This window comes from Telopea speciosissima, chromosome 6, assembly GCF_018873765.1.
Source record: "Telopea speciosissima isolate NSW1024214 ecotype Mountain lineage chromosome 6, Tspe_v1, whole genome shotgun sequence".
Taxonomy (NCBI): domain Eukaryota; kingdom Viridiplantae; phylum Streptophyta; class Magnoliopsida; order Proteales; family Proteaceae; genus Telopea; species Telopea speciosissima.
In genome coordinates, this window is record NC_057921.1 from 49829540 (window position 1) to 49856306 (window position 26767).

General features: G+C 38.9%; 3 protein-coding genes and 1 non-coding gene across 5 annotated transcripts in view; 3 read left to right on the top strand and 1 right to left on the bottom strand.

Annotated features, from left to right (window-relative positions):
* Positions 1-933: 933 nt before the first annotated feature.
* On the top strand, positions 934-1006 carry TRNAA-CGC. The gene has a single exon. It is a non-coding gene; the product is annotated as a tRNA-Ala (tRNA).
* Positions 1007-6688: 5682 nt separating this feature from the next.
* Positions 6689-7046, top strand: LOC122664211. The gene is made up of 2 exons (XM_043859936.1): positions 6689-6924; positions 6961-7046. Exons 1-2 carry the CDS (start codon positions 6699-6701, stop codon positions 6984-6986), a joined length of 252 nt encoding a protein of 83 aa, XP_043715871.1. The 5' UTR covers positions 6689-6698; the 3' UTR covers positions 6987-7046.
* Positions 7047-8251: 1205 nt separating this feature from the next.
* Positions 8252-8759, top strand: LOC122664210 (17.4 kDa class I heat shock protein-like). The gene has a single exon (XM_043859935.1). It carries the CDS (start codon positions 8252-8254, stop codon positions 8732-8734), a length of 483 nt encoding a protein of 160 aa, XP_043715870.1. The 3' UTR covers positions 8735-8759.
* A 3954-nt stretch (positions 8760-12713) lies between these two features.
* LOC122664207 (plant UBX domain-containing protein 7-like) overlaps positions 12714-26767 on the bottom strand; it is a 40738-nt gene continuing 26684 nt past the window's right edge. Inside the window, exons 7-10 of one of the 2 annotated variants that reach the window (XM_043859927.1) lie at positions 20323-20466; positions 20041-20143; positions 13576-13844; positions 12714-13156 (exon numbers count right to left, since the gene is read on the bottom strand). In XM_043859927.1, the coding sequence (XP_043715862.1) occupies positions 12992-13156; positions 13576-13844; positions 20041-20143; positions 20323-20466 (681 nt within the window). In that variant the 3' untranslated portion in view covers positions 12714-12991. Of the gene's footprint in view, positions 13157-13575; positions 13845-19078; positions 19372-20040; positions 20144-20322; positions 20467-26767 lie in introns of those variants that run through there. The other variant, XM_043859929.1, reaches the window with a different exon arrangement.

Here is a 26767-nt window from a genome sequence, read left to right on the forward strand (position 1 = left end):
TCACATCTGACACGTGCTTCATTCATTTAAATCCTTAACTAGTAACTAAAGGTTGTCCACCTGAGGACAGAGACCGCCTAATAGCCCTAGCCCGTCCAGAATATCAATTTTCAGATATTCTTGGCTACAGTTTAATCCAAACTTGTCCAACTCGTGACAAATAGCTTCAACCTCAGGGTCCAAATTGGCTCAGTTTATCAATGGGCCAAGGCCCATATTTCTCGACCGTTATAGCACAAATTTGATGAGCTTTCCTATTGCATTTTCTGATAGATGATAAGCTCCATGATTTGATGCATTGCAGCTCTATCTTGTGGATTATGATGGTAATTAACTTGTATTACTTGACAAAAGAACTTCCATGTCAGATAGAACTTCAAATCATATTACAATAAAGATAAAGTTAGGGATAATGAAGTTGGTTAAGTAAGGATCTATCCCTAATTACGAACACTAGTTAGAACTGATTGTACAACTAACCTGTTGTACATATTTGGTGGCATAATTTTGAAGACTCGCCCAAACTAGAACTGATTGTGGGTTTTAATTTTGAAGACTCGCTAAAATTAAAATCCACAAATTTTTTTTTTTATTTGCCCAAAACAAAATTGTGGGTTTTCAAATTTTTTTTTTGTTTACCAAAAATTATTTAATTTTTTTTTATAATTTTAGTATTTGTTTATTAATTTCCTTCTTAATCAAAACCATGGTTCGTTTGTTCATAACTCATAACTAGACTGCTCTTTCAACTTTTTGGTTTGTCTTTTAGTCTATTTTTCAAAATTATACCTGTTAGTACCTAACTAATCTTTATAACTAATTAGTTTTTTCATGAAAAAAATATACATTTGTTTAACTATTTGGTTGGGCATCAATTTGTGTTATTTTTAAAACAATTTATGTTTTGTGTCTCATGACCGGTAAATATGTCTTGGCGGTGTAGCTCATATGGTAGAGCGCTCGCTTCGCATGCGAGAGGCACGGGGTTCGATTCCCCGCACCTCCAATATATTTTGTATGTTTTTCCTTCAATATAACTCACGAACATCAGCCGTTGAGCTATGCCCTAGGCTAGGCATTCCCTGGAGCATAGTTCGTGATCTTGATATTGGCTGGATCAGATGGGGATCGCCCAGACTCGGGCAAATATGACACTTTTGTTCTTGTTTTCTTATAAAAATATTAATTTTTTAAAATATTTTTATCCCTGTTCGTATAGCTAGATCAGATCGATATCAGGATCGGTCTCGACAGAAACCAATACGATCCGGCCAAATGTTTTTCCTTCAATAACAACTCGCGAACATCAGCCGTTGAGCTATGCCCCCTAGGCTAGGCATTTCCTGGGTGCTGGGTTCCTTGGAGCATAGTTTGTGATCTTGATATTGACTGGATCGGATCGGGATCGCCCAGACTCAGGCAAATATGACACTTTTGTTCTTGTTTTCTTATAAAAATATTTTTATAACTGTCCATACAACTGGATCGGATCAATATCAGGATCGGTCTCGACAGAAACCAATACGATCCAGCCAAATTTGACTGATTCGATCCAATACCTCAAACCATGCCTTGGAGAGGAGCCGGATCCCTTATGCCAAGGGTCTTTTGGGGCCCTCTTGATCTTTTGGTTTTTAATTGGCATCCTTTTCGTATTTATGTGGAAATTATAAAAAATTTTGTTATTTTGTTTTCTAAATACAAAAAATTATTTTCCATACCCCTCTATTTGTTCTCGAATTAAGCTAAAAAATGGAGTGTACATTAGAATTCAATCACGGTAAAATTGGATCTTTATTGAAAAATTATCCTCTCAGGTTCTCTGCTTGATACAATTTCCTGGTGCCTCTTATAAGAGGGGGGTGGACCACACCTGGGTAGTGTGTTCGGGTAGGGGGTAAGGTGGTCATTTTCGCCTCCTATGAGAGGAACCAGACGAACTGTACTAGGCAGGGAACCTGAGAGGGTAAAGAACCATCTTTATCTCCTCAGTCGCTAGTTCTCTCTGACAGGGGGGCTGGAATGACCACCCTACCCCTGCCTGAACACTCTGCCCGGGTGGGGTCCACCAGCCCTCTATTGGAGGAACTGGGAACTGAGCCGGGCAGGGAATTGGAGGAGATAATTTTCTTGGTAAAACTAGGATGTGCTAGTTTAGGAAAAAAGTTTGTTGCTCCAAGGAAATGGAATAATTCACTTCCCCTTTGGGTTCATAAATACTAGAGATGTAAACGAATATTCGAAAATCCGTATTCGATCCGCTTTCGTATCGGTTTAGGAGAATCCGAATTCGTCCGAAACTAATTGGATACAAATATGATAATCCCCCATCCGACCGATTATTATCCGATTCGTTTAGCAATCTCGACGGTAATAAAATATCTGAAACATATCTTTGTGTCCGTTTATCTTTTTAAGTTACCTTATTGGATTTTGTTAGCTTATTTTTATAGTTTCTAAAATACCCTTTCAGATCCCATTCCCTTGGCTGCCAGAGTCTCCAGGGTCTAGACCCAATTGTTGTGTAATACGTTTCGATTGGCTACGAAGGTGGATCTGCCCCAACCAGAGCTGAACCTGGCCCAATTAGAGAAGAAAGAAGAGAAGGGATGAGACGGATGAGTTTGGATGATTACATACATGTGTAGCTAACAACTGGTAAGTAAGTTTATTGTTTCTGATGGCAGTTTCTGCGCTTCAACAAATAAGGGGGGATGGGGTTTTGTTATCATTTATAACAACTGTTTTGGTGCTTCTTCTATGTATTCTGGTTTTGTAGGCTCAGCCCAAGAAGCGGAGCTCCGCGGATTGCAAGAAGGGCTCCAAAGAGCAATTTCATTGGACTGCAAAGAAGTAATTGCTTCGACGGATTCGCAGGAACTGGTGGACTGGATTTCGAACCCTAATGCTTGTCCTTGGCCCTATCAGTTATTTACTTTACTTTTTGATATATCCCATCTTGTAAGAATTATAAAACAACCACGGGCTTATATTGCTCTGGTAGATACACTTGCTAGGTATGCTAGACTCACATCCACTACCTCTGATGCACTTGCTGACAATGTTTGTATTATGTTTAGTTAGTAAAGTTTTGTTTTTCACCCAAAAAAAAAAAAAAAAAAACAACTGGTAAGTAAGTGGTTTGGGTCGAGACGACGAAATCGGACTGTTAAGTTCTTTAGTGGATGATGGTATGTTTCTATTAGGAAACAATTTTCATTTTGTGCTGTTTTTATCATTTGTCTGAGACAAAAAGGTCCCTAGAATTAGATCCATATGTTTTGATTGGATTTTGTAGTCTGTCTATCTAGTAACACATGAAACATAATATTACCAAAGCCAAGGGAAAAAGAATGTTGCTTGGTCGCGGGCCCTTATGCCCAGACATAGGGATGTAAAATGATCACCCTACCCCCCCTATGTTGGATGCCTAGCATGCACTTCCATTGGGCCTTGTACCATGACCAAACAAATTCTCTCTCCCTATTACCAATTTTGATCATTGATTATTAAGGGAATGGAAGGTGCTAGCTAGTTCAACCAGTATGCCTTACGTGGTTGTACGAGGGTATTTGAATCAAATCCCACCTTCACTTGATTTCATTGAGGTGGGTTGGGACCGTAGTTAGCAAAAAAACTTGTTCCCATTTTTTACCGTTTTAAACACGTTTTGTTGTATGTTTTTAAAAAATATGGAAAAAGGACAAATATCAAGCATTCCCGTTTAAAGCACGTTCCTTTATTTTTGGCCTTTTTTAAGACCTTTGGACTTGTTGAACAATTGTTTACTTAACTATATCTCTCTCTCCCGAACTCTGATTGACTTAATTCTTTCATCGACATAAAAAAGACTCGAAGAGCTACATTTTTCATGATATCACCCTCAACTCAAGGTCAATGCACGGACCCCAAATTAAATTACAAACGGATGCATCTACTGAAAAGGGTTTCTAAAGCGACTCTAAACTCCAACTAAACATGCATCAGTCATGACTGAGTTGGTTGTGTTGTCAACAATGAGCAACACCATAGCCAAGCCACATTGCTCAACAAGACCTTGGATATTTTGGTTTATGAATTGGGAATTGATATTGGATGATACTAGATGACTTGTCTTGGAACTTACAATGGGTTGTGGATATATGGATTAAGTTTGGATGTTATAAGTTGTTTTGAACATTACAAGCATGAATTTCAAAGAAAAATTTCTCAATTTATATGAGAAAAATGCCTCTCTTTTTTTTTTTTTCGAAATATTAATGTTTAAAATCTGTACCGTCTGATTTTCATTTTTTACCGTTTTCTATTTTTTTGACCATTTTATTTGACTGTCCGTTTGCAGTTTTTTACCATTTAAAACCTCGTCCGTTTTTGTTTTTTTGCCTTTCCCGTTTTTGCCAACTATGGTTGGACTTGAGAGGTAGGGGATTAAGGGTTTTTTTTTTTTTGGGTGAATTGGGGTTTAAGTTTAGGAATTAAAATGTGTAATATCTATGGGAAAAGGTTCTCTGATTTGCTAGCATAGGTTACACAAGCATCTCTGTGTCTGTTACTCTCTTCCTTACATAAAATGTCCTAGTTGCCCTCCAATGCACTATACTATTTTACCGCACCTCATAGGTGGGCTTCTCTATGCCGTTTGCTCACTCCCTATATCTTTTTAAGAAAGAGTTTCCTATAGAACCCTTGTAGGAACATTTTCTACACACCCTAACACATGGACAATTAAGGTGACTATTTTGACCGTTGAATAAAGAGGTCATGATATGGATTAACAAAGTTTTAAATTTTGAAGTCTAATTCAATCAAGTACTCTCTTGTTTATTAGCATACATTCCATGCATGTCCGTGCATGCCTATAGGCTATAGTGCTCCAACAACTTCTATTTACTTCTCTCATGTCATTGGATTTCTTCGAAGCTATATTCACTTCCATTCCATATATGTCCATGCATGCCTATAGTGTTCCAACAACTTCTATTCACTTCTTATGATACCACGCTTGTGGTGCTTGTTTAAGACTATATAAAGCTTATGTCGCTAAATAAACATGATTGAGATATTAAAGATAAACAAAATCACGATTGAGTCATTTAAAGACAGTCCTAAAGAGTATCATGCAGAAAAGCATTTTGGACATTCAATTATTTGATAAACCAGTTGTGTGAAATAACAATACTCAATATTAAACGAACTATTACATGTTTCAAAATTGGATTAAATATATCCTCATAATCAAGTCCCTCATTTCAAGCCCCTCATTGAGTGTAGCCTCGACGCTTAATTGATCCATCATTATGTCATTTAATGTTAAATACCCATTTACAACCAACTATGAACATATGTATTACTGGTGGAACCAAAACCTCTGTACTATTTTGAATAAGAATATTATATTATTCAACAGACATGGCCTCCCTCCAATGAGAATATTTTTTAGAAAACAGGTTCATTTTCTAAAAATTAGGAGAAGTGATACAGTAGAAAAACTTAATTTAATGGTAAATTTGTGTGGTTATAAGTAATTAATTTGAGAGCATTGAATGAGTCTATGGTTAGATTTGATTGAATCTAAATCTAAAATTTTACATGTGACCAATCTAAACCATTTTCAACAATCACTATTGAAAGCCAGAGGATGTCATCTCGATTGCTTGTAAGGGCTATTTGGAGTTCATCGAGGCCACTTCTAAAGGTAGCTATTTTCAGAACACGTCCGAGAGTTTGCTCCCCTCTTCCCATTCTACTGCTAGTACCATTTGGGCCCCTCCCCTTCCCCAGTGCATGAAGGTGAATTGCGACGCTGCGTGGAATGCTGATTCGGGTAAAGGAGGTATCATTGTTGTACGTGCTGCGGGATCATGTTGGAAGGCCTTTCTCTGCTTATTCCTGTGGTATTCAGTGTGGGTCGTCGTTGGCGGTGTGGGTGGGACTTCTCCATGCGATTAGTAGTGGTCTCATCGAGATTATTATTGAGTCTGATTGCTCCTCGCTTATCTCTTAGCTGAACTCAAGTTCTTTTGATTTCGAGATTCTTAACATCTGCAAGGATATTTCTCAATTACAGCTGTCCTCCTCTTGCATTTTTTTGTATGTTCCTAGGTCCTCCAATGTAGTGGCGGATTCCTTGGTTAGGTCGGCCTTGTCGGTTGCGTCTCCAATCACTTGACCTAGTACCACCCAATGGCTCATCCAGCTTGGTTTAGCTAATGCCACTGCTTGTATGGATGCGATTCTTCAATGAAATTTCTTTCTACCAAAAAAAAAAAAAAAAAAGGGTAATTTACACATACCACCCCTGAGGTTTGACGAAAGGATAATTTTACCTTCCAGTTTTGAAAAATTCTGCGTAGTCCCCCTGAGGTTTGCAAACAGTAACAAATAAGTCCATTCCTTCAGTTCATGACTAACAATGTTAAAAATAAGAGGTGAACTGACAAAATTACCCTTGCAAAAAAAGAAAACAGCAAAAAAAACCTGCAACCCATCTTCCCCAAATCGATTGGGGAAGATGAGTTGCAGGTTTCAAAACCCTTTCAACCCTTAAGAACTCTCTCCCTTTTAATTATTGAAGTTCTCCACCAATGTTTGCATGGCATGGCATGTATGGTTCTCTCCCTTTCTTTATCTTCTTCAATTGTTCTTCATCTTCATCTTCTGGGTTTCATTGCTTTTCCTTAATAGATTTAGAATTAGAAATGATGATCGAAAGCAGTAGCTTGGGAGAGATACTTCTGAAGATTGGGATGTTCGCACTTGTTCAAGCGCTGGTCTACTTCATCCTCTCCAAATCATCCTCCATGTTCTCCAATAACGTCCCTCCTCGCTCCCTTAGTTTCAGACCTGCTCGCTCTCTCAGTGTACGCCGATTCTTGGCTGCTCTCTCCGACTTACCTGCCGGCCCTGAACCATCACCTTCGTCAAGCGGATCACAGCCTCAGCCACCAATAACTCAACCAGGAAGAAAATTCTGCTGCGGCGAATGAGTATTTTAAACAATCCTAGTTTCAATTTGGGATTTGAGCACTGTAATTAGCTATTTTGCTTAGTATTATTTTCATGAATACTTGTAATTTAGACCCCATATCTGTGTGGCTATATATGTATATGATCTTTTATTCTTTAATTTGTTCTTAAATAATTGAGAGATATATATGGGTTCTCTGGTTCTTTGATGAATTTGTTATCATTGATGCACTCATGTTATTTAGTAGAGTTCTTTTGGGTCTAACTTGTATGAAAGGTATACACATGTATTTGATTAAATCCAACCGATCTGAAACTAGAGCTCTCTTCCTCCCTAAACCCTAATCTCCTCCACTGAGCTGATCCACGATTTCTCCTACTTTTGAACTCTAAGCTCTCTTACTCCCTAAACCAAATTGAACCCTAATTAATGGATGTCGTCTTCTTCGCTAAGGTCGTGACTCTGTTCGTGGTCCTAACCCCAAAAATGCATGCCCTCCCAAATGATAGGGTTTCAAATTGTTCCAAAACCCTTGATCATGGTGGTTGAACTTTCTGGAGAATGCCCAGGTTCTATTACCATTTGGGATTTTTTCCTAATTTGAAACCCTAAATTCCTTAAGGGTTGAAAGGATTTTGAAACCTGCAACTCATCTTCCCCAAATTGATCAATTTGGGGAAGATGAGTTGCAGGTTTTTTTTTTTTTTTTTGCAAGGGTTATTTTATCAGTTCACCTCTTATTTTTAACATTGTTAGTCATGAACTGACAAAATGGGTTTATTTGTTACTGTTTGCAAACCTCAAGGGGGTATGCAGAATTTTTCAAAACTGGAAGGTAAAATTATCCTTTCGTCAAACCTCAGGGGTGGTATGTATAAATTACCGTTTGCCCTTTTCAAAAAATGGACCTGGGCCTGACCACTTTTCATATGGAGAAGTTGTAAAAGAGCTAAAGATATGGGCCTTAACATGACCCATAAAGAAGAACAGGCCAGAAGCTTACAGAAACACCTTGAAGATAAGGGAAAGTGAAAGAGAACACTCCAGAAAGTGATAGAACCTTGAATACCAGTTCTTTCCAGTTTCCTCTTTAGATGAACCAACCCTCCCTGATTATGCTAGAAAGCCACGTTCTCAACGCTTCCTTCTACAAATACCTAAATTCCTCTTTCATTCTCCCCAGTTCATCTAAAATCACAAAAGTCTCTATCTGGAATTCTCAAATCGGTTTTCTTCCAAAACAATCAACTCTATTCCAAATCCTCTCTCCCCTAAGAAAAAAAAATGTCTCTCATTCCGAGATTCTTAAGCGGCCCAAGAACAAACATCTTCGATCCACTCTCTCTTGACCTCTGGGACCCCTTCGAGGGCTGCCCCTTCATCTCCTCTGTTCTCACCAACGTTCCAACCACTGCACACGACACCTCTGCTTTAGTCAATCCTCGCATCGATTGGAAGGAAACCCCAGAAGCCCATATCTTCAAAGTTGATCTTCCTGGGTTGAAGAAAGAAGAAGTGAAGGTTGAAGTTACAGAAGGGAATATTCTTCAGATCAGTGGAGAAAGAAGCAGAGAACAAGAAGAGAAGAACGACAAGTGGCATCGAATGGAGCGTAGCTATGGCAAGTTCTTGAGGAGGTTTAAGTTGCCAGAGAATGCAAAGATTGATCAGGTTAAAGCAAGTATGGAGAATGGAGTGCTTAATGTGATTGTTCCCAAAGTAGAGGTGAGGAAGCCTGATGCTAAGCCCATTGAGATCTCTGGCTAAATGGGTTCTGAGGTTAGACCCTCATATTGTAGTGTCGTTTCAATCTATTTGTAATAAATGGGATTTGTAGACGTGTGATGTTTTGTAATCTGGGTTTTGCTTTGGTTTTTTTTTTGGGGGTCGTTCTTTGTGTGCAATGCCTCTGGCATTCTGGCAATATACATAGCATATACCATGTAATATGTAGATCTCTAATAAAGTAATAAAGTAGCTTCTCTGGCTTTCTTTGAATTTTTTTTTACCCCTTCCCCTCATTGCTGCTCAACTTCTAAGCCGCTTGTTTTATTTTTCAACAAAGGTTGTGTATAAGAGGGGTGCAAGTTTGGGCTGATGGCCCGAGCCCAACCTGGCTCGTCCCAAGACTGAATAGGGCCTGGGTTGAAATATATTGGCCCTGAGGGTGGGTCATGGTTGAGAATTTCTGGTCCTAAAGCAACGTAGGGCCAGGTTAGGGTTGAGGCCTTGGCCAGCCCAATCCTGTCTTTCCTTTCCAGCTTGGCCAGCTCATGCATCTCTCTTTCCTAGCTTAGTTCATGTATCTCCCTTCCCCCTTGTCAAGCCCAATCTAGGGTCGGTCCGGCCTGATCCTGAGGGGCAGGTTAGAGTTGAATTTTTTTGTCCCTAAATTAAGGCTAGGTTTGATCGGGCCCAGCTAAAGGGACTCAGGGTTGGATTAGGGTTTTAAAAGGCCCAACCCAACATAAAATGTAATTTATTGATGACTAAGTATGTAATTCTTTTAGGCAATAGATCGTTGTCTGGTCGAGTAGGCTGGTATTTTTGCGTGCTCCTATGTTTGGGAGTAGGACCCACACACACAATCAAGTAGGCCTGTAAACGGATAGAATTCGGTTCGGATACAGATCAGATGTAATCGGATTCGGATATTTCCTAGTTGAATACGGATACCTCCAAACGGATTCGGATGCGGATCGAATTTGAATTTTCGACCATCCGTTTACACCTCTGTCTTGTGTAACCCGAACCTTCCTCCCCCTAGTGGATACAATTCACTCTCAATCCATAGTTTTAAATCATGATTCTCTTCTCCTCATATTCTAGAACCTGTTGAATCTTCAAAAACCCTCAAGATCGTTATTTACTTAATTTTTTATAATTAAGTATTCAGACTCGGATTTTTATCGAAGTATTTGGATTTTTTTCCGAATATCTCTAAGTGAATACGGATGCTCCTAAACGGATACGGATGCAGATCGAATTTGGATTTTCGGTTATCTATTTACAGCCCTACAATCAAGTAGTGTTTGTCTTTTTTTTTATTTATTGTTATTTGATTTTTAAAAGTTATTTAATATAGGATAAAAATCCAATGCAATTCCTTAATCTTGCAGTTCTGTGCAGTTCAGGCCTGAGAGCTCGACATGTGGAAGATGCTTCATCCAACGGTGCAAGCTTAATTGACCTAGTTTTTTTTCTTTCATCTCGAGCTCGCACCGTGGATTAAGCATCTTCCATGTGTTGAGCTCTTGGGCCTGAACTGCACCACACTACAAGATTAAGGAATTGTAGAGGATTTTTATCTTGCCCCGTCCCATCCCTTCTGTAATTCCCACACCCACACCCACCCCCGCCCCATCCACCCACCCGTGCCTCACATCAACCCCTCTTTTGTAAACCCATCCCACCTCTAACTATCCTTCCTCTGCCCTACCTCTCTCTCCCACCCCATCTCAACCCCCCTTTTGCAAACCCACCCCACCCTCACACCCTCTTCTGCTACTCCCACCCCCCATTCCCTGCTCTTTGTCGCATCCCCCATCCCCTGCTCTTTCTTGTTATCATATTGTGGGATTGAAATCCCCATTACACACGAATACATAAGGATCTTACCAATAACATTCTAGAATTTCAAATATGAAAGAAGAGATGTATACCATTCATCATCGTATGCTGTGAGACGATTCCTCGACTCCCACTAGCTATGGCGACAAGTATCTCTGCAATAATAACAAACAATAGAACTACTAGATTTTTCCCTCTTGATCTCCCACAATGTTTCTCAGTGATGGACTAATATGAAATTTACCCTAGACAGAGAGAAGACCTAAAGTCTTTTATATAGATATTATGATGCACTCCTCCCATCAAGGATTGCTAATTAGACTAGAAATAGAACTCTAATCCCTTTAGTTAGCTGGGATTGGGTTCCCTAATATAAATCCAAGTCTATGTGAGATAGACTTGGCCAACAAGTAATAGGTCATGTGAGACACCAATTAATTAATCATAAATTAATTCCTACACATATATCATCTTCTGCTACATAAAAGGAAAAGCACCATCCCTACTAATAAATTGTTCTCTGTTTTGACAATGAGGATTGCTTTGGTCCCATTGACTTTGATTTAGATTCTGTCTGTTAATACATTTTTTCTTCTTCTCTTAATGAGTGTATATTTTCGTCCTTTTCTTTGTTCATTGAGAGCAGAACAAGGTAGCCAATCAGTTTTCAGATAAATAATTTCTCATGACTACGATAATCCCTTCTGCCTTGATTTCATCCTCAGTCAATATATATAGTGCCAGGTGGATTCTCTTTTCCCATGCTTTCTGACGAAGGCTTGGATACTCTATCATGCTGTAGAAAGTCTCCAAAAATATCTTTCCTTTTGTTGTTGGTAAAGGACTAAAGGGTAACTTTGCTATTCAAGTGTTATTGGCAGTAATCCATACCTTTAAATAGAATATGAGGACACTTCTCATGTATAGGGTGATGAGTTGAATATTGGATCTGCCATCACCTAATGAAATAACTGTTCTTGTTTGTTTGATGGTTTAGAAACTATTGGTGATTATCCAAGAGAATGAAATATGGATGACATGATTTTTGCCGTAAGATTGGTTTGAATCCTTGTTTGATTGAGGATAATCAAAAAATTCCTCAAGGTTCTTCATTGGTTCAGCTTATTCACTACATCCTCCTCATTAATCCCAGCCTACTCATTAGAGAACAGGGATGATAGTAAGTGTCCTGTTTCCATCTATTTAAGCCATATAAAGCATGCCAAGAGGATTGGCACTTTTAAGACACCATTCTGTGGGATCTCCTGAACCAAATTCCTGTCTTGGTGCTATTATTTGGGAAGTCAATGTTGAACACAATTTATAAATCCTTCTTCATCCATTGAAAATAATCATGTGCGATTGCAACTTCGCCACAAAGATCATCAACAAACAAGAATGCACATTCCAGATTTCTGGGTTCTCCCTCTCAAGCCAAATCTTGAATCCGAAAATAGGAAACCAATAAGTGAAGTGGGTGATGGTGACGACGTTGATGAGCAATTGAATGGAGAGGCAAAGAGAGAGAGGAGTGGATTCATGGAGAGAGGGAAAGTATTGGAAGTCTGGGGTAAAGAGACCCTAGTTGGAGAGGATCCGGACTCTATCCAGCTGCAACAATGATCCTCTCACAAGGATTTGAACAGAGGCTACATGACCAAAATGAGGGCAGAAATTACATCCAATGCAAAATTGGAAATACGAAGGGAGAAGTCCATGAAAGTTAGGAGATGGTACCTCTTATGTCTTAGTGATTTAAATTAACCTCCTTAGCTCTATGCAAGCTGCCTCATATAAGAATGACTGTCCAACTCAGCCCAACAAGGTGTCTGTCATTAAAAGACTAGCGATGCTAGCCCAACATGCATCTCAAGAGCGAAAAACTCCTGCTGGCAAGAACCAAGATCCTGACCTGTATCTATTCCAAGTTCGATCTCACTCAGATCATATGATTATCAGTCACAAGGCAGGTATCCACCCAAAAATAAAACTGTGAAAGAGATTTAGGAAATCAATAATTTCTAAAAAAATCATATACCATTTTAACAACAATACCTGTATAAGTAGAGAAGAAGAAACAGGGAAAGGCTTTCCCCCTTCCCTTTATATTAAAAAAAAAAAAAATTCTTGATGAGAGCCATAGTAGAGGAAATATCGAATGATTGAAAGGCCTGTAAAAATTCCACAGCCACATCCTTAAGGGAGACCATAAATATTTACACAACTATAAAGTCTTCACACCCATTCCTCCGTCAAACAAATACCAATCAATAAAGGGCAAAGACCAATAGAAAAGGATAAATAAGTCACCCAAAAAAACTCTTCCCAGCAGTTCTAGTAGCCGAAGACACAGCTCAGAGTTCCCAAACACAAATACCGCCCCTCTCTCTCTCTCTCTCTCTCTCTTTAATTAATTGGCACAAACTCTTTCATTCCTAATTGATACAAACTCTTTCACTCCCAAGTAACTGAGATCATAGAGTTCGCAAGGCCCGACTCCTCAAAGGTAAGTTCGCTCTCATAATCTAGAGAGTTTGAAGCTCCTGGGATTGCTTGTGATAACCGGAATGGGCGAGTATCCGCTTCTTCGATTTGAGAGTAGCAAAAGGACCACAACAACTGAAACAACCAAACAACATAACCATAGAACACACTTTAGTCTAGACTGATAGGTTTGGATAGTTTGAGACTTTACCGCAGCAACCAGTTTATACCCAAATAATCTCCAAAATAATTAAGTAAATATGACAACATCAGGGTAATTGAATGTCCCTCCTTGGTTCTGATAGCTCATGGTTTTGCCCATTTGAAAGTTACTGTCTGGACAGCCACAAGATAATAGCTGTATGGTATGACATTTTAACCATCACACGTGCAAACCATTTGTATGGATTGCATCCAGTAAGCTCACTGGTCAAAAGGAAAATTATGGTTGAAGATGGTTGGGACACCTTATTCCTTAACATTTCTCAGCCATGGCTGTCACAATTCTAGCACAGTAGATTGATGGATAGCTAAAACTTTCTGAAAATTCCTACCTTTATTGGGTCCTTACGGAGGAAATTTCTCTGAAGCCTACGACCATCAGGAAGACGAATTCCAACCCTGCAAAGGAGGTTTCTGTCACCCTTGGGTTCTTCAGGAAGAGGTGGATATGTATACTTCTTGGTTGAGCAGGCTTCCTTGTCCACATTGGAATCATCTTTTGGATTAGTAGAGGTAGGGTTCATGGCCTCACTTTTGCTTTCCAAAGAAGCTGCCAGTGCTAGCCGCAATTCTTCATCCTCCTCATTTGCATCCTCTACAGCTAAAAAACAGCAAGTATAGGAAAATGAAGAGTAAATACTGTAACCTCAAATGATTTAAAAGAGGAAAAAGGAAGAAAATTCCTTATGCTTTGAAAGAAGAAAAAACCACTAAAGATCAAGGACATATTTATAGGAATTCTCGTAACTTCTAAGATTTAATAAAAAAGAATTCAATTTTCCAAATAAAAATTCCATTAAATAATTAAATCTAACATATGCTGCAGAAAATGGGTACAGCCTGCCTATTCCATCTGCATTCTGAATGATTCCTGATGCCGTAACCTGATCGAATCCGTGTCCAATGGAAGGAGAAGCAGAGTTTTCCCTCTCTTTTCTTAAGTTGCGCTCGGTTGTAAACCGGGCTCTGTGCAAACTCCTCTGGCTAAGTGTCAAAATCTTGGTAGACAGTACAGATTCGGTTTGAAAAACATATTTAAATACATAGAATCATAAAATTACCAATAGTCAATATATGTTTGAAAAACATATTTAAACACAGAATCATGAAAACAGATATATGATGAGCTATCTTATAAATTGGATTGTACACATCCTTAAAGGAAAATAAATAAATGTAGTATGTTTCAGAGTAATGGTGATAACTCATAGTATACTAATTGCTAATTTAGGCAATCCAAAGAGTTTAGGAACAAGGAATTTTGGAATATTGCTTTAGTATCAGATGAGATCCCAGCATCCAACACATGCATGATCATAGAAAATAGAGGATTCTTTGCATACATGCTAGATCCTAAGACCTTCAGGGTGTTGTCAAACCTTCTAGCATAGTAAACTCCTGTAACACAGAGGACTTCTTGTGGCTGGGATTAAAAGAGCATGTACAACCAGTCCTTTGGCACCATTTCCCAACAATGTAGACTCATGTAGCATGTATAGAGAATCAGGATCAATCATGAAATTGGTCATACGTAAGAGAGATTCCTTGCAAAAACAACTGAATAAATGAATTTTAACCTTCTAACAAATGAAACTTTGGAACCATCAGGTTGCGGGTTTGAAACATAGAAACAGCCTCTCCGCGAAGCGGGGGTGAGGCTGCGTACATTTGCCCCTCCTAAACCCTGCAGCAGTGGGAGCCTCGTGCACTGGGACACTCTAACAAGTGAAACTTTGGAGCTTTAGCTCAAATATCTTACCTCACCAATTAACATAGCAACTTAAGTATTTCTTTTTTGTTTGTAAGGTTTTTTTTTTTCTTCTTTTTTGGGAGTGTCTGAATAACACCTCTACAGGTGTATTTAGAACTTGTCACCGAATAAGAAATTATTTAAGATAGGGGTATAAAAGGGTCTTCAAAAAAAATTTAAGAGTGACATCATTATTTCATTATCAAAAGGTGTCAATGTCATGCACATTTTTTGAGTTTACAAGTGAAATGACACTATTACCCTTATTGGAAAAAACGTGTCATACTAAAAAGGAAAAAAAGTAAGGTTACAAAATATTTGACACCTTGAGGGGTGTCAATAAGAAAATTTTTATTCTTTTTTTTTGGGGGGGGGGGGGGTGGTGGTGGTTAACTTGGCCCCAATTATTTTACTGGGATAATACTTGGCTTGGAAATCTGGCCTGCAGGAACGGTTCTTCTGTCCCATTCCACATGCCTAGAAATAGCTCCATCGAACCCATACAAGATCTATTGGCCCAAATCCAAGATTTTCACAACAAAAAAATCAAAGCCACACATGTTGTGTCAAAGCTCATAGTCTTTTCAATAACTGAGCACGAGTTTAACCACTGGAAATGTTGGATAGGAAGAAACATTAATTCTGTAATAGAAAAATCCTAATCGGAGAATTTCACATTATGGACTAAGAAAGAAATTCGGGAAACTACGAAGACTAGGCTTCAGAAGTAAGATTGGCTTAAAAAGTTCAATAAGGGTTCAAAGATTGAAGGAATTCAGTACTTCAATCAATTAATATTACCACTGAATCTAAAGATTATTGTAGAGGCACTTAAAATCATAAATATCACAGAAATTCAATCTAAAATAATAGAAACCACCCTAATCAGACTGATGCAGATCGATTACATAGATCTGCAGGTAGTGTGCTTATATAACGATGGAAGAAGATTCAGATCTCACGGTTATGATCTCTCAAACCAGATCTCACATCTAATGGCCAGATCTTAAAGGAATAATTATCAGATCTGAATAATTGATTTCAAGAACAAAAATCAGATATAAGATAATATAATTATTTGAAATTCAAGAGTGGGATTGGAGAGAGAAAAGACCTATCGATGGGCAAAGGAGAAAGAATATGGGGGGGAAAACAGGGTATGAAATGAGGAATCAATTAAAGAAAGAGGAGAGATAGGGGTGGTTGAAAAGTGTAGAAGAGAGAAGATTTTTTAGAAAAATATCTTTCTAGAAGATTAAATCAACGGGGAAAGTAAAAGGAGAGAAAATCTGTTTTGCTGTCCAAACAGAGGAGAGAAAGTAGGAGAGAAATAAGAGAGAAATATCAGCCATGGAGAAGAGATGAGAGAGGAGGATGAGATAGATATCTTAGCCGATAGAGAAAAGAGAGAGAGAAAGCTAGAGTATCTAACTAATCCATTAATTTCAGCTAGGCAAGTTGCCAACAACAAGTGAATCCATTAATTTCAGCAAATGGTGGGTTGGTTATTGCTATTTATAGAAAAGAATTAAATGAAATCAAAATTTCTACTTGACTAGGACTTTAGACAGCTAGAGTATCTAACTAAACTAATATAAGGACACTTGACTTTCCTAACATTACTAACAATAGGATTCTAGGACAGCTAAAACTAAATTTCCTAAACCTGGACTCTGGCAATTTGACCCACTAATGATATATTAATTATCGTACACACTTTTAAACCCCCACTTTTGGGTTTTATATTCCAGCCCATTATTATTACAATAATAAAAACCATAACCCAAGGATTGGAAAAGTAGATCTGCATTACAAACTTTTAGGAAGAAGCTGACAAAACCCCAACACCAGGGATTCCTTTTGATGGTGAGTAGTGTTATTGCAAACCCGGTTTAAATTTGGGCCAGGTTTTGGTAAAGTTTTGGATTGAGCCTTATTTTGTTGTCTTTATTGTTGTAAATTGTAATTGGCTAAAATATAAAGCCCAAAAGTGGAGGTCTTACGGAGTGAACGAAAATTAATAATTTTGTCAGTAGGTCTCATGGCTAGAGTCATCCTATTTTAGCTGTTCTAGAATCCTATGGTTAGTAATGTCAGGCAACTAGAGTCTTAATTAGAAAAGTTGATAGCTATTCAATAGTCGTAGAGAAGATATTCTTGAGTTTCTTTTTTCATAAATAGAAGTAACCACTAACCACCCCTACAACAACAACAAAAACAACATGACCTTATCCCAACTAAATGGGGTCAGCTACATGGATCCTTGCTCTCCAATCAGCTCTATTCGAAGTCATACATGATATGAGGACTAAGCTATGCATGTCTTTCCTCCCCACTTCTCCAAGGGTTATTTTAGGCCAGCCCCTGGCTCTTTTAGATCCTTCAATCTGAATCAAATCACTCCTCCATGCTATCCCAAGGCCTCCGTTGAACATGACCATGCCACCTCAAACGACTCTCTCGTAGCTTATCATGTACCGGAGCTGCTCCCAACTCAGCTCTAAAAATGGTCATATCCTTCCTAGTTTTCCCACACATCCATCTCAATATCCTCATCTCTGCTACACTTAATTTTTCTATATGATGATTCTTAACTGCCCAACATTCCGCACCATACATCATAGCCTGTCGAATGACAGTCCTATAAAATTTTCCTATAAGCTTTAAAGGAATTCACCAATCACACAACACTCCGGACGCACCTCTCCACTTCATCCATCCTATTTTAATTCTCTGAGCAACATCATCCTCTATATCACCTTCTTCATTAACACATCTTTCCTACTCATAACTTCTCTATCCCCTTCCTACGGTTATCATCTATTCCTCTTCTTTACCTCCTATTTCTTCTCTTCCTTTATTGGGACAGTGATGCATATCAAATCAATAGATCTGCTTGGGGTGGGTAGGAGAAAGTGAATCAGCAAGAATTATGAGATAGAGAGGGAAGAGAACCCCCCTAAACATGGGGGGAAGAGAGACAACAACCTCACTATTAGATAAATCTAAACCAATTCCACTACTCAATGCATGGGAGGGGGGGGGTTTAAGCCATACAATTATTTATAGAAGCTGTATAACTAAGACAAAATTGGACTCTGACACAACCAGTATATGGGCTGAGATGGAATTGTTCTAACAGAAAAAAATAAGGGAGAGAGTTCCCTCTGACTAGGGGGTACTTAGGACTTTTTAGAAGGGGGTGCTATTGATGCAGTATCAAGCCTAGCCGCGGGTTAAGCTGGGCAGGGTTAGTCCCTGGGATGTTATTGCTAGTGGAGAACATGAAGTCGACTCCAAAGAGCCACCAGACCTGAGTTTAATTTTCTTAAAGTGTCTTTTCATTTTCCTAGGCTTAGTTAACGAGTTGATTTCTTTTTCTACATGCTTTAATTAGACTTTTCAGTTTTCAAGTTGGGTTTTTTAAGTTTCTATGTAGAGTACAAAAGTTTGTGTTAAATAATTAATTTTACTTGGTATTAGTTTCTAGGCAATTTCATGCTTTATTGGAGTTAGCTTCTAGGTGATTAATGCTTGAGTCCAAGAGTCATTTTTATTTTCTTTATATACTCATGTAATCCATCAATGAAAGGAAGATTTAAAGAATGAACTGAATATTGGATTTCATTGGAAATCAGCAGGTGCGTTTTATCACCTTCTATCCCTCCACTCTCCTCAACGTCTTCTCTTCTCTCTCCCCTTCTCATCCCCCCCCGTCTCTTCTTCTCTCTTCATCCAAGATCAGAATCTGATCTTGAAACCTCGTTTTCTCCCTTTATCCTATCCCTAACCTCCCTATAAACTAGATCTGATCTCTCTATTAGTATTACAGATCTGAACCTTCCAACCTGCACCAGCTACAGTGTTTCGGGTGGGGCGTTCAGTTTCGGCGGACACTGGTGTAGTGGGGATCTTTTCCCCATAAAATAAATAAGAAAAAAAGGCATCTTAACAGAGAAGGAAATCCCCCTATATGCAGGTGCTTTGGTGGAGTCCCAACTGACCCAAAAACCAAATTCATTTGAACCTTATCTTTTCCCCTTCCTCTTAATTCTTATGCTTCATTCAGTTTTCCTTCTTCAGAAAAGCATAAGAATTAAGAGGAACAGGAAGACAGCCTGCACGTAGAATTGGAAGGAAGACGATAATTATCCGTATTGCATGAAGGGGAAATCACGAAAGAAATGGAAACTAGCAGACATGTCCGCATGTTAAGATTTTTGTGTAGCCATGTCAGCCAACATGTACATGTCTCGTTTTCTAGGTGATATATATAACATAATATCCAAAAAATTATAAACAAAAAAAGCAGTAAGTAAGATGACAACAGATAGATCTGTTGAAACTACAGAACTGGATTCAAAATCTACCCACTTGCCTAAAAAATGAAAAATAAAAATATCATGAAATTGAGTTTTGTATCTATGAAAAGTACAATCATCAGAGACTTGATGAGCTAAGAAATGTCAAGAAAAATCCCAAATCTATGACCTAGAATCCCATGAACAATTCAGAGGAGTCTTTCGTTTAAGAAAGGGAATGAAGTCTCCTCCTTCCCAACAATAGACATTTGCTTTTATCTGTTCTTTAAAGAGATTTACTTCTGAAACCCTTTACTTTGAGATGTTTAACTACCAGATCCAAGAACAAATAAGATTAGTCGTAGTGCTTGTTATGATATCAGCTCTGTTAATGTGCATGCAATCAAAGATTAAAAAAGAAAGAAGTAATAAACAGGAAAAATAAAAACATTGAATGTCAAGCATATGAATGTTCATATTCTCTTCTTCATGTGGTGAAGGGTGGCATCATAGCCATAGTTTGTCTCCAAAATTCGTTGTTAGTATCAGAATAAAGTTAAGCTTGGCAAGCAGTATTTTCAAACTAGAAAACAAATAGGAGTAATATTCTACATGGGCCAAAAACTTTAGTTTGCTGATACTGCACTTCTTTCATTGCATTTGCGTTAACATGTCAGTGTAAATACTTCTGGACCAACGGCTGCACTATGACATAACAACACAAACCAAATGCTAACCTATCTTACCTTCTACTTTTTGGGTAGAAATCTGAGAACTATCACGCGGACGTTTATGAGGAAGAGTGATATGATGGTTCTTGGGGTTACCATCCATGAATGGCAGTAGATCCTACACAAAGGGCATATAAAAATTGGAGGGGATAGAGAAGAATCAAGACTTTATCTCAACCTAATTAATTAGAAAACAAAATTGAAAACTTCTAATAATTAAGAATTTGAGATTACTACATTCTCCTAAATAAGCCAAGATGGCCATGAGTATGCATCTCAAGATAAAGCAAATCATACCTCCAAAAAACGGTCTGGATGGACCATCCCATTCCATGACCGCATTTTTTGCCCTGTGATGGGATCAATAACAAGAATCACGGGAATGAAATCCAAGTTGTAATAAGTGCAGACTTTCTTGCCTTCAGTAGTATCATCATATACCTATATCAATCATAAAATCTATTCACTAACATTAAGTGATGCATGAAGAGGAATAAAAGATGCAAACAATCTTCTCCATTAGGGTATCATTCCTGTGAGCATTATTCAACATGCATACACACAATAATCATAATGTTAACAGTAATAACACATGTAAAGTTGAATTATAAGAATTATAAAATTTGTTCAACATTTTTTCACTGGGAGCATAACATATGTAATCTTTTTGGCTGTAATTGATTTACAAAATATTATCATTTTAACCTATATGCATTTAACAGGACAAGTAGCATCGAACTATAAAAGATATTGAAATTGATTGAGTCTGCAAATTCATTCTCTATTCTGTTTTATTTTTGTAACCTAAGACATGAAATAAATAAAGAATCATTCAAATAAGAATTAGGGAAACATGATGCAACAATCACTATGCTACAGGGATCGGGTATGCATATGGATTTGGGCATCGGTATGGGTATGTGTTACAGAGTCTTGACTCACCAGTCACCTCAAAATTTAGTACACAGAAATACGTGTATGAAAATAAGTAAAGGGTTGGGAACTCAAGAAACATGTGTCAAAAAAAGGAGGGGGTTAAAACATCAAAGAAAGGGGGTTACTATACTCATTCACAACCATGTCCAAGAATTTTGACTAATGGATCCGTGTCAGAAAAACATCCCATACCCAAGGTTTAAAGTATCGGTATCGAGTAGTGTATCGGAAGGGTTGTTTTAAGAGTTGTATTTTATTGAATTAGACAGACACAAGATAAACTAAAGATACATATGGAAATGCTTCGAATATATGCAAAATATAGTTTTGAAGCATAAAATACTTTTGAGATCCGTGTCATAGTCTATTCTTCAACACACCTTACTTTTAGGTTTTACCTTTACTTTACCTTTTTACTTTTTTCCCTGCTAGAGTTGTAACTTCATTATAACTAAAGCTAACCTCTGTCAATTATGACAAGTTGAATCATTCCCTAAACCTCTAATTCTCAATTAGCCAAAAACCCTAGAAAGTTTTATCTTCATCTTTTCTCAAGTTGTTTTTTTCCACCAACGCCACCGCCCATGAGGGCTCCAACTGTCAGGTATGGTAGACTAGACCTGAACCATGCCTAACTAACCTTACTAACACCATCGCGCCTTCTGCCACTGTTAGTCTATCCCGATGAACAGTGTTCATCGTCATTGCCAGACAGCTGCTGACCGTGATAGGTCCTTTGCCATTGCTTCTCGCCGCGACTCCCTTGATCGTCGTGCCTCACCACGGGGTCTCCTCCCTTGCTCTGTCACCGCCCCTCACCGCAGGTTCTCCTCTCCTGCGCTGCTGCCACCGCTCTCTCGCCGCACCTCACCGCGGGGTCTCCGCTGCTCGGCTTCACCGCGACCTCCCTTGGTCGACCTTTGCTCTCATCGCGACCCCTTGGTTGCCCTTGCTTCGATCCCGCCGCTGCGACCTCCCTTGTTGCGATCTCTCTTGGTTGCCCTTGACGCGACCCTCCTCCGATGTTGTCGGCTTATCATTGTTTGGTTGTTGATACTCTTCTATTTGAGTCTTCTACTGCTTTTGGATGCCATGATTGACGAAAATACTATTAACACATCCTCCGAAGCAACAGATGTGCGCCAACTTGGTAGTTTTGATCTCCCTGGCCACCATCACATTCTTCAACCTGGCCCTATCAAGTTGAATGGCCAGAACTACCTTACCTGGTCTCGCGCTTGTCTTCTAATTATTCGTGGGAACAACTTCTCTAGCCTTATCATAGGAGATACTCCCAAGCCCACAGATCCTGTTGCTGCTGCTAACACCTGGTTAGCTAATGATGCATTGGTCATGTCCTTGCTCAATTCTATGGAGCCTTCTATCAACCCCAGCTTTGTCTTACTAAGTTCTGCTAAAGAGCTATAGGATGCATACAAACAAACCTATTCTCAAGCAGGGAACTATGCCCAAATCTATGAGATACACCATCAGGTTCATGCCACTACCCAAAGGAGATGTCCCTTACTGCATACTATTATACTTTGAATACTATTTGGCAACAACTGAACTTCTATCATCCAGTTCCAATGGTCCACCCTGATGACGCTGGTACCTTTCAAAAGGAGAGGGAGATGGAGCATATTTCTGATTTTTTGACTGGCTTAAACCCTAAGTAAGATCAAGTTCGAGCTCAGACCTTAGGGCGTGACATATTCCCTACTCTACTTCAGGCATACAACATGGTTTAGTCAGAGGAACATCGTCTGACTGTTATGATGCCACCGACTGTTAGGGTGAGATCCGTCTTACTCACTACACCTCCTACACCACCAATTGTGAATTGCTCTAAGGTTCCCTCTACACAGAAATCGGTTAAATGCTATTATTGTGGTCGCCCTCGTCATACACGGGAAACTTGTTGGAAGCTCCATAAATAGGGCAATGTCCATTCCCAGGCTCATCTCTCCATAAATACACGGGAAACAGTATTCTCTCCCAAACCTCTTGTGTTAAGACACCAAAACAAAATGGCATTTCTGAGCATAAAAAATCATCATCTCCTTGACCTGACCTGTGCCTTGATGTTCATGATTGGTGTCCCTGAAACCTATTGGGGAGATGCTATTCTCACTGCTGCATACCTTATCAATAGGGTACCATCTAGTGTTCTTAATTTTAAGACACCCCTAGCTTTTCTCCCAGACCCTATTATTGCTTCCTCCCTACCTCCTAAAATTTTTGGGTGTGCCTGCTTTGCCCATAACTCTTCTCCGTCTCGATCCAAGTTAGATCCTCGTGCTATTCAGTGTATTTTCCTTGGTTACTCGTGTTGGGATATCCATACATAAGGCAGAAAAAATAGTCCCACATCGGATATGAATGGGGATGTGGGTGGTTTAATAGGTACTTGGGCACCCTCTCCTTAATGGCTAGCTTTTGAGGATGAGTTCTACCCAAGTTCCTAACAACTCGGCCTCTCAAAAGGGTTATAAGTGTTATCACCCTCCTTCTCGCCGACTTTATGTGACCATGGATGTTACCTTCCACGAGTTTTAACCATACTTGATGTCACCTCTTCAAGGGGAGAGGCTTGAGGAAGAGCCTCCTTTAGTTATTTATACACTCCCAATTCATGGGGAGCATACACAAATTGATGATGGTAAGGGGGAGACATTGGTTCAGCCTGTCCAGGATATGATAACCTACACTCAGAATAGATCCAAGAAAAAGGATACCATTGGTGACCAACCATATCCCACTGTTTGGAAAGGTTGATATCGGTTTCAGAAAATCCTCTTTTTATGTAATTCCCTTTGTCCTATCATATCTTTCTCCCAAAGGGAAAGTAACAAAGCAGCTGATTGGTTAGCCAATCTAGCCTGTGAATCTGCTTCTAACACGTTGGAGATGATTTCCAGGCTGAGCTTCGTCACATTATTCAGGAAGACAAAGCAGGTTTACCAGTTCACAGGCAGTAGTTGGTTTTGGTTTTTGATATTATATTTTCTTTCTGTCAGGGTTAGGGTGCTTGAATGAGTTTGTGAGAGTTCTGTTCTCCTCTTGGGCCGGGGTATGGCGGTTAAGTCCCCCCCTTGTATGTCTTTTCTTAATTGATTTTTTTAATAAAATTTTAGGGGCCTCCCCGGATCCCAGATAATGTTCGGGGTAAAAAAAATTTTCACCTACATCTTGTAGTGTTCCTGATAATATTAACCTTGTGCATGATGACCATCCCATTGCTATTCAAAAAAGAGTTTGCTCTTGTACTCAACATTCCATTTCCCATTTTGTTTCTTATGAGTCATTATCACCTTCCAATCGGGCTTTTGTTTCCTCGTTGTCGTCTGTGTATCCCATAGGACTAGAAAGAAGCCATCAAAGATCCGAAGTGGAAGGCTGCCCTGCTAGAAGAAATGTAGGCTTTAAACAAAAATGGTACCTAGGAACTTGTCCCTTGCCCTGAAGGGAAAAAAATTAGTTGGATGCAAAAGGGTTTTTACGGTTAAGCAAAGGGAAGATGACACTATCGAAAGATACAAGGCACGCTTGGTTGCCAAGGGCTTTACCCAAACCTATGGATCGATTATCAAGAAACCTTTGCACCTGTGGCAAAGATGAACTCTGTTAGGGGCCTAGGCATTGCTATCATGTGTTGCCAATCTTGGGAGGAATCTTTAACAGTTGGATGTCAAGAATGCATTTCTTAATAGAGATCATGAAGAAGTCAACATGGACATACCTCCTGATTTTGCATCCACATCTACTGTTGGCCGTGTTTGCAAGCTCCAAAAGTCATTATATGGTCACAAACAATTTCCTAGGGCATGGTTTGGTTGACTCCTGAAAGTTATGCAGAAGTTTAGGTATCAACAGAGTCAAGCTGATCACATCTTGTTCGTGAAAAGGATTGGTAGTCAGATTACAGCCCTTATTGTGTATATAAACGATATAGTGATTACTGGCAACAATGATGCTAAGATCTCCAATCTGAAATCACTATTGGCAAAGGAGTTTGAAACCAAAGATTTAGGACCTCTCTGATACTTTCTTGGGATCGAAGTTGCAAGGTCCAAGAGGGGTACTTTTATTTCCCAACGAAAGTACGTCTCGGATCTTCTCAGTGAGACAGGTATGCTTGGGTGTAAGCCTACTGATTCTCTTATTGAGGTTAATCACCAACTTTGTAGTGCCATGGGTGATCCTGTTACAGAGAACAGTACCAAAGACTTGTTGGTCAATTGATCTATCTGTCCCATACTCGACCTAATATTGCCTATATTGTAGGCATTGTTAGCCGATTCTTCCATGATCCCCGTACATCCATCTTGAAGCTATACACCGTAATTTGAGGTATTTGAAGTCTGCTCCTTAGAAAGGTACTTTCTTCTCTAAAAATGGGCATTTAAGATTGGAAGCATTCACTGATGCTGATTGGGCTAGATCCATTGATGATCAGAGATCCACCTCTAAATATTGCTCTTTCCTTAGGGGCAACGTTGTCACATGGTGAAGCAAGAAGCAATCGGTTGCATAGATGTCAAGGTGGCGCTGTGGCGTCAAGGCGACCATTGCCTTACTGCCAGGCGACTTGTACTAGTTTTTTTGGTATTGAGTCGTCGCCTTCATGACCAGGCGGCTTTGCTGGGATCAAGGCGACCACCGCCTTAGTGCAAGGCGTCTTGCACTGGTTTTTTTTGTATTGAATCCAATTCTGGCACTTATTTATGCCAAATATCATTTAAGTAAATATGGTAAAAATTCTATAAATCTTAATATGGTAAAACATTAAAAAACAAAAGAGTGGTAAAACATTCATTTGTTTTGATATCTTAAAAAAATATTTTCACTCAAAGCGATTTTGATAGCATTCACGCTCACCAAACAAGGTTTGACCAGAACATAACTCCAATATAAATTAGATTTTGAGTAATCTTAAATTTGTTGGAAAGCTGGTTTTCTGCTCTACCTAATACAAAAAGTCTTATGTAAAAATAAAATCATTTGACCAATCAAACTTCTTAGAGAACAAGAACATTTCTCTAAATTGAGAGCAGTTTAATTACTTATAGTTTCTAAGAACAGTATAAAGCAGATGTGAGACTAGGTATACTAGGGCAATGACCAATTCCAAGAACGGTATAAACGAAATGTATGTTTTGATTGTTTCAAACTTCCAATAGCTTGCTTCTTCAGTTCAGATATCTTCTAGTTCTATGTTGATTTTTAATGACTTGATGTGGCTTAATATTGATTTTTGATGACTTGATATGGCTTAATGTTGATTTTTGATGACTTGATGTGGCTTAATGTTGATTTTTGATGATATAAGATATATATTGTAGCATACTAAATATGTTAGAAAAGAAGGGAAATAAAAAATAACACTTGGCTGCCTTGGTTGCCTAGGCGGGCGCCTTTTCACCTAAGCTCTGAGACCCCCTCCACCGCTTGGGTCACTTTGCCGCCTTGACAACTATGGCCGGTTGTGTCTCGTTCCAATGCTGAAGCTGAGTATCGTGCAATGGCACAAGGGATTTGTGAGCTTATGTGGCTCAAGGGAATGTTGAGTGATTTGAGAGTTATTTCAGAAGACCTATGCGCCACTACTTTGATAATAAGGCTGCCATTAGTATTACTCACAATCCAGTCTACCATGATAGAATGAAGCATATTTAGATAGATAGACACTTCATCAAAGAGAAGCTTGAACAAGGGATCATATGTATTCCATTTGTTAGTACTGTTAATCAGTTAGCTGATGTGTTTACGAAGGTTAAATTGTAAGGTGTTTCATCCTCTTGTT

Coding starts and splice junctions, on each gene's coding strand:
- LOC122664211 (XM_043859936.1), top strand. CDS start 6,699: ATGATGATCGAAAGCAGTAGCTTGGGAGAGATACTTCTGAAGATTGGG. Junction 6,925..6,960: donor TGAACCATCACCTTCGTCAA/GCGGATCACAGC, acceptor TAACTCAACCAG/GAAGAAAATTCTGCTGCGGC.
- LOC122664210 (XM_043859935.1), top strand. CDS start 8,252: ATGTCTCTCATTCCGAGATTCTTAAGCGGCCCAAGAACAAACATCTTC.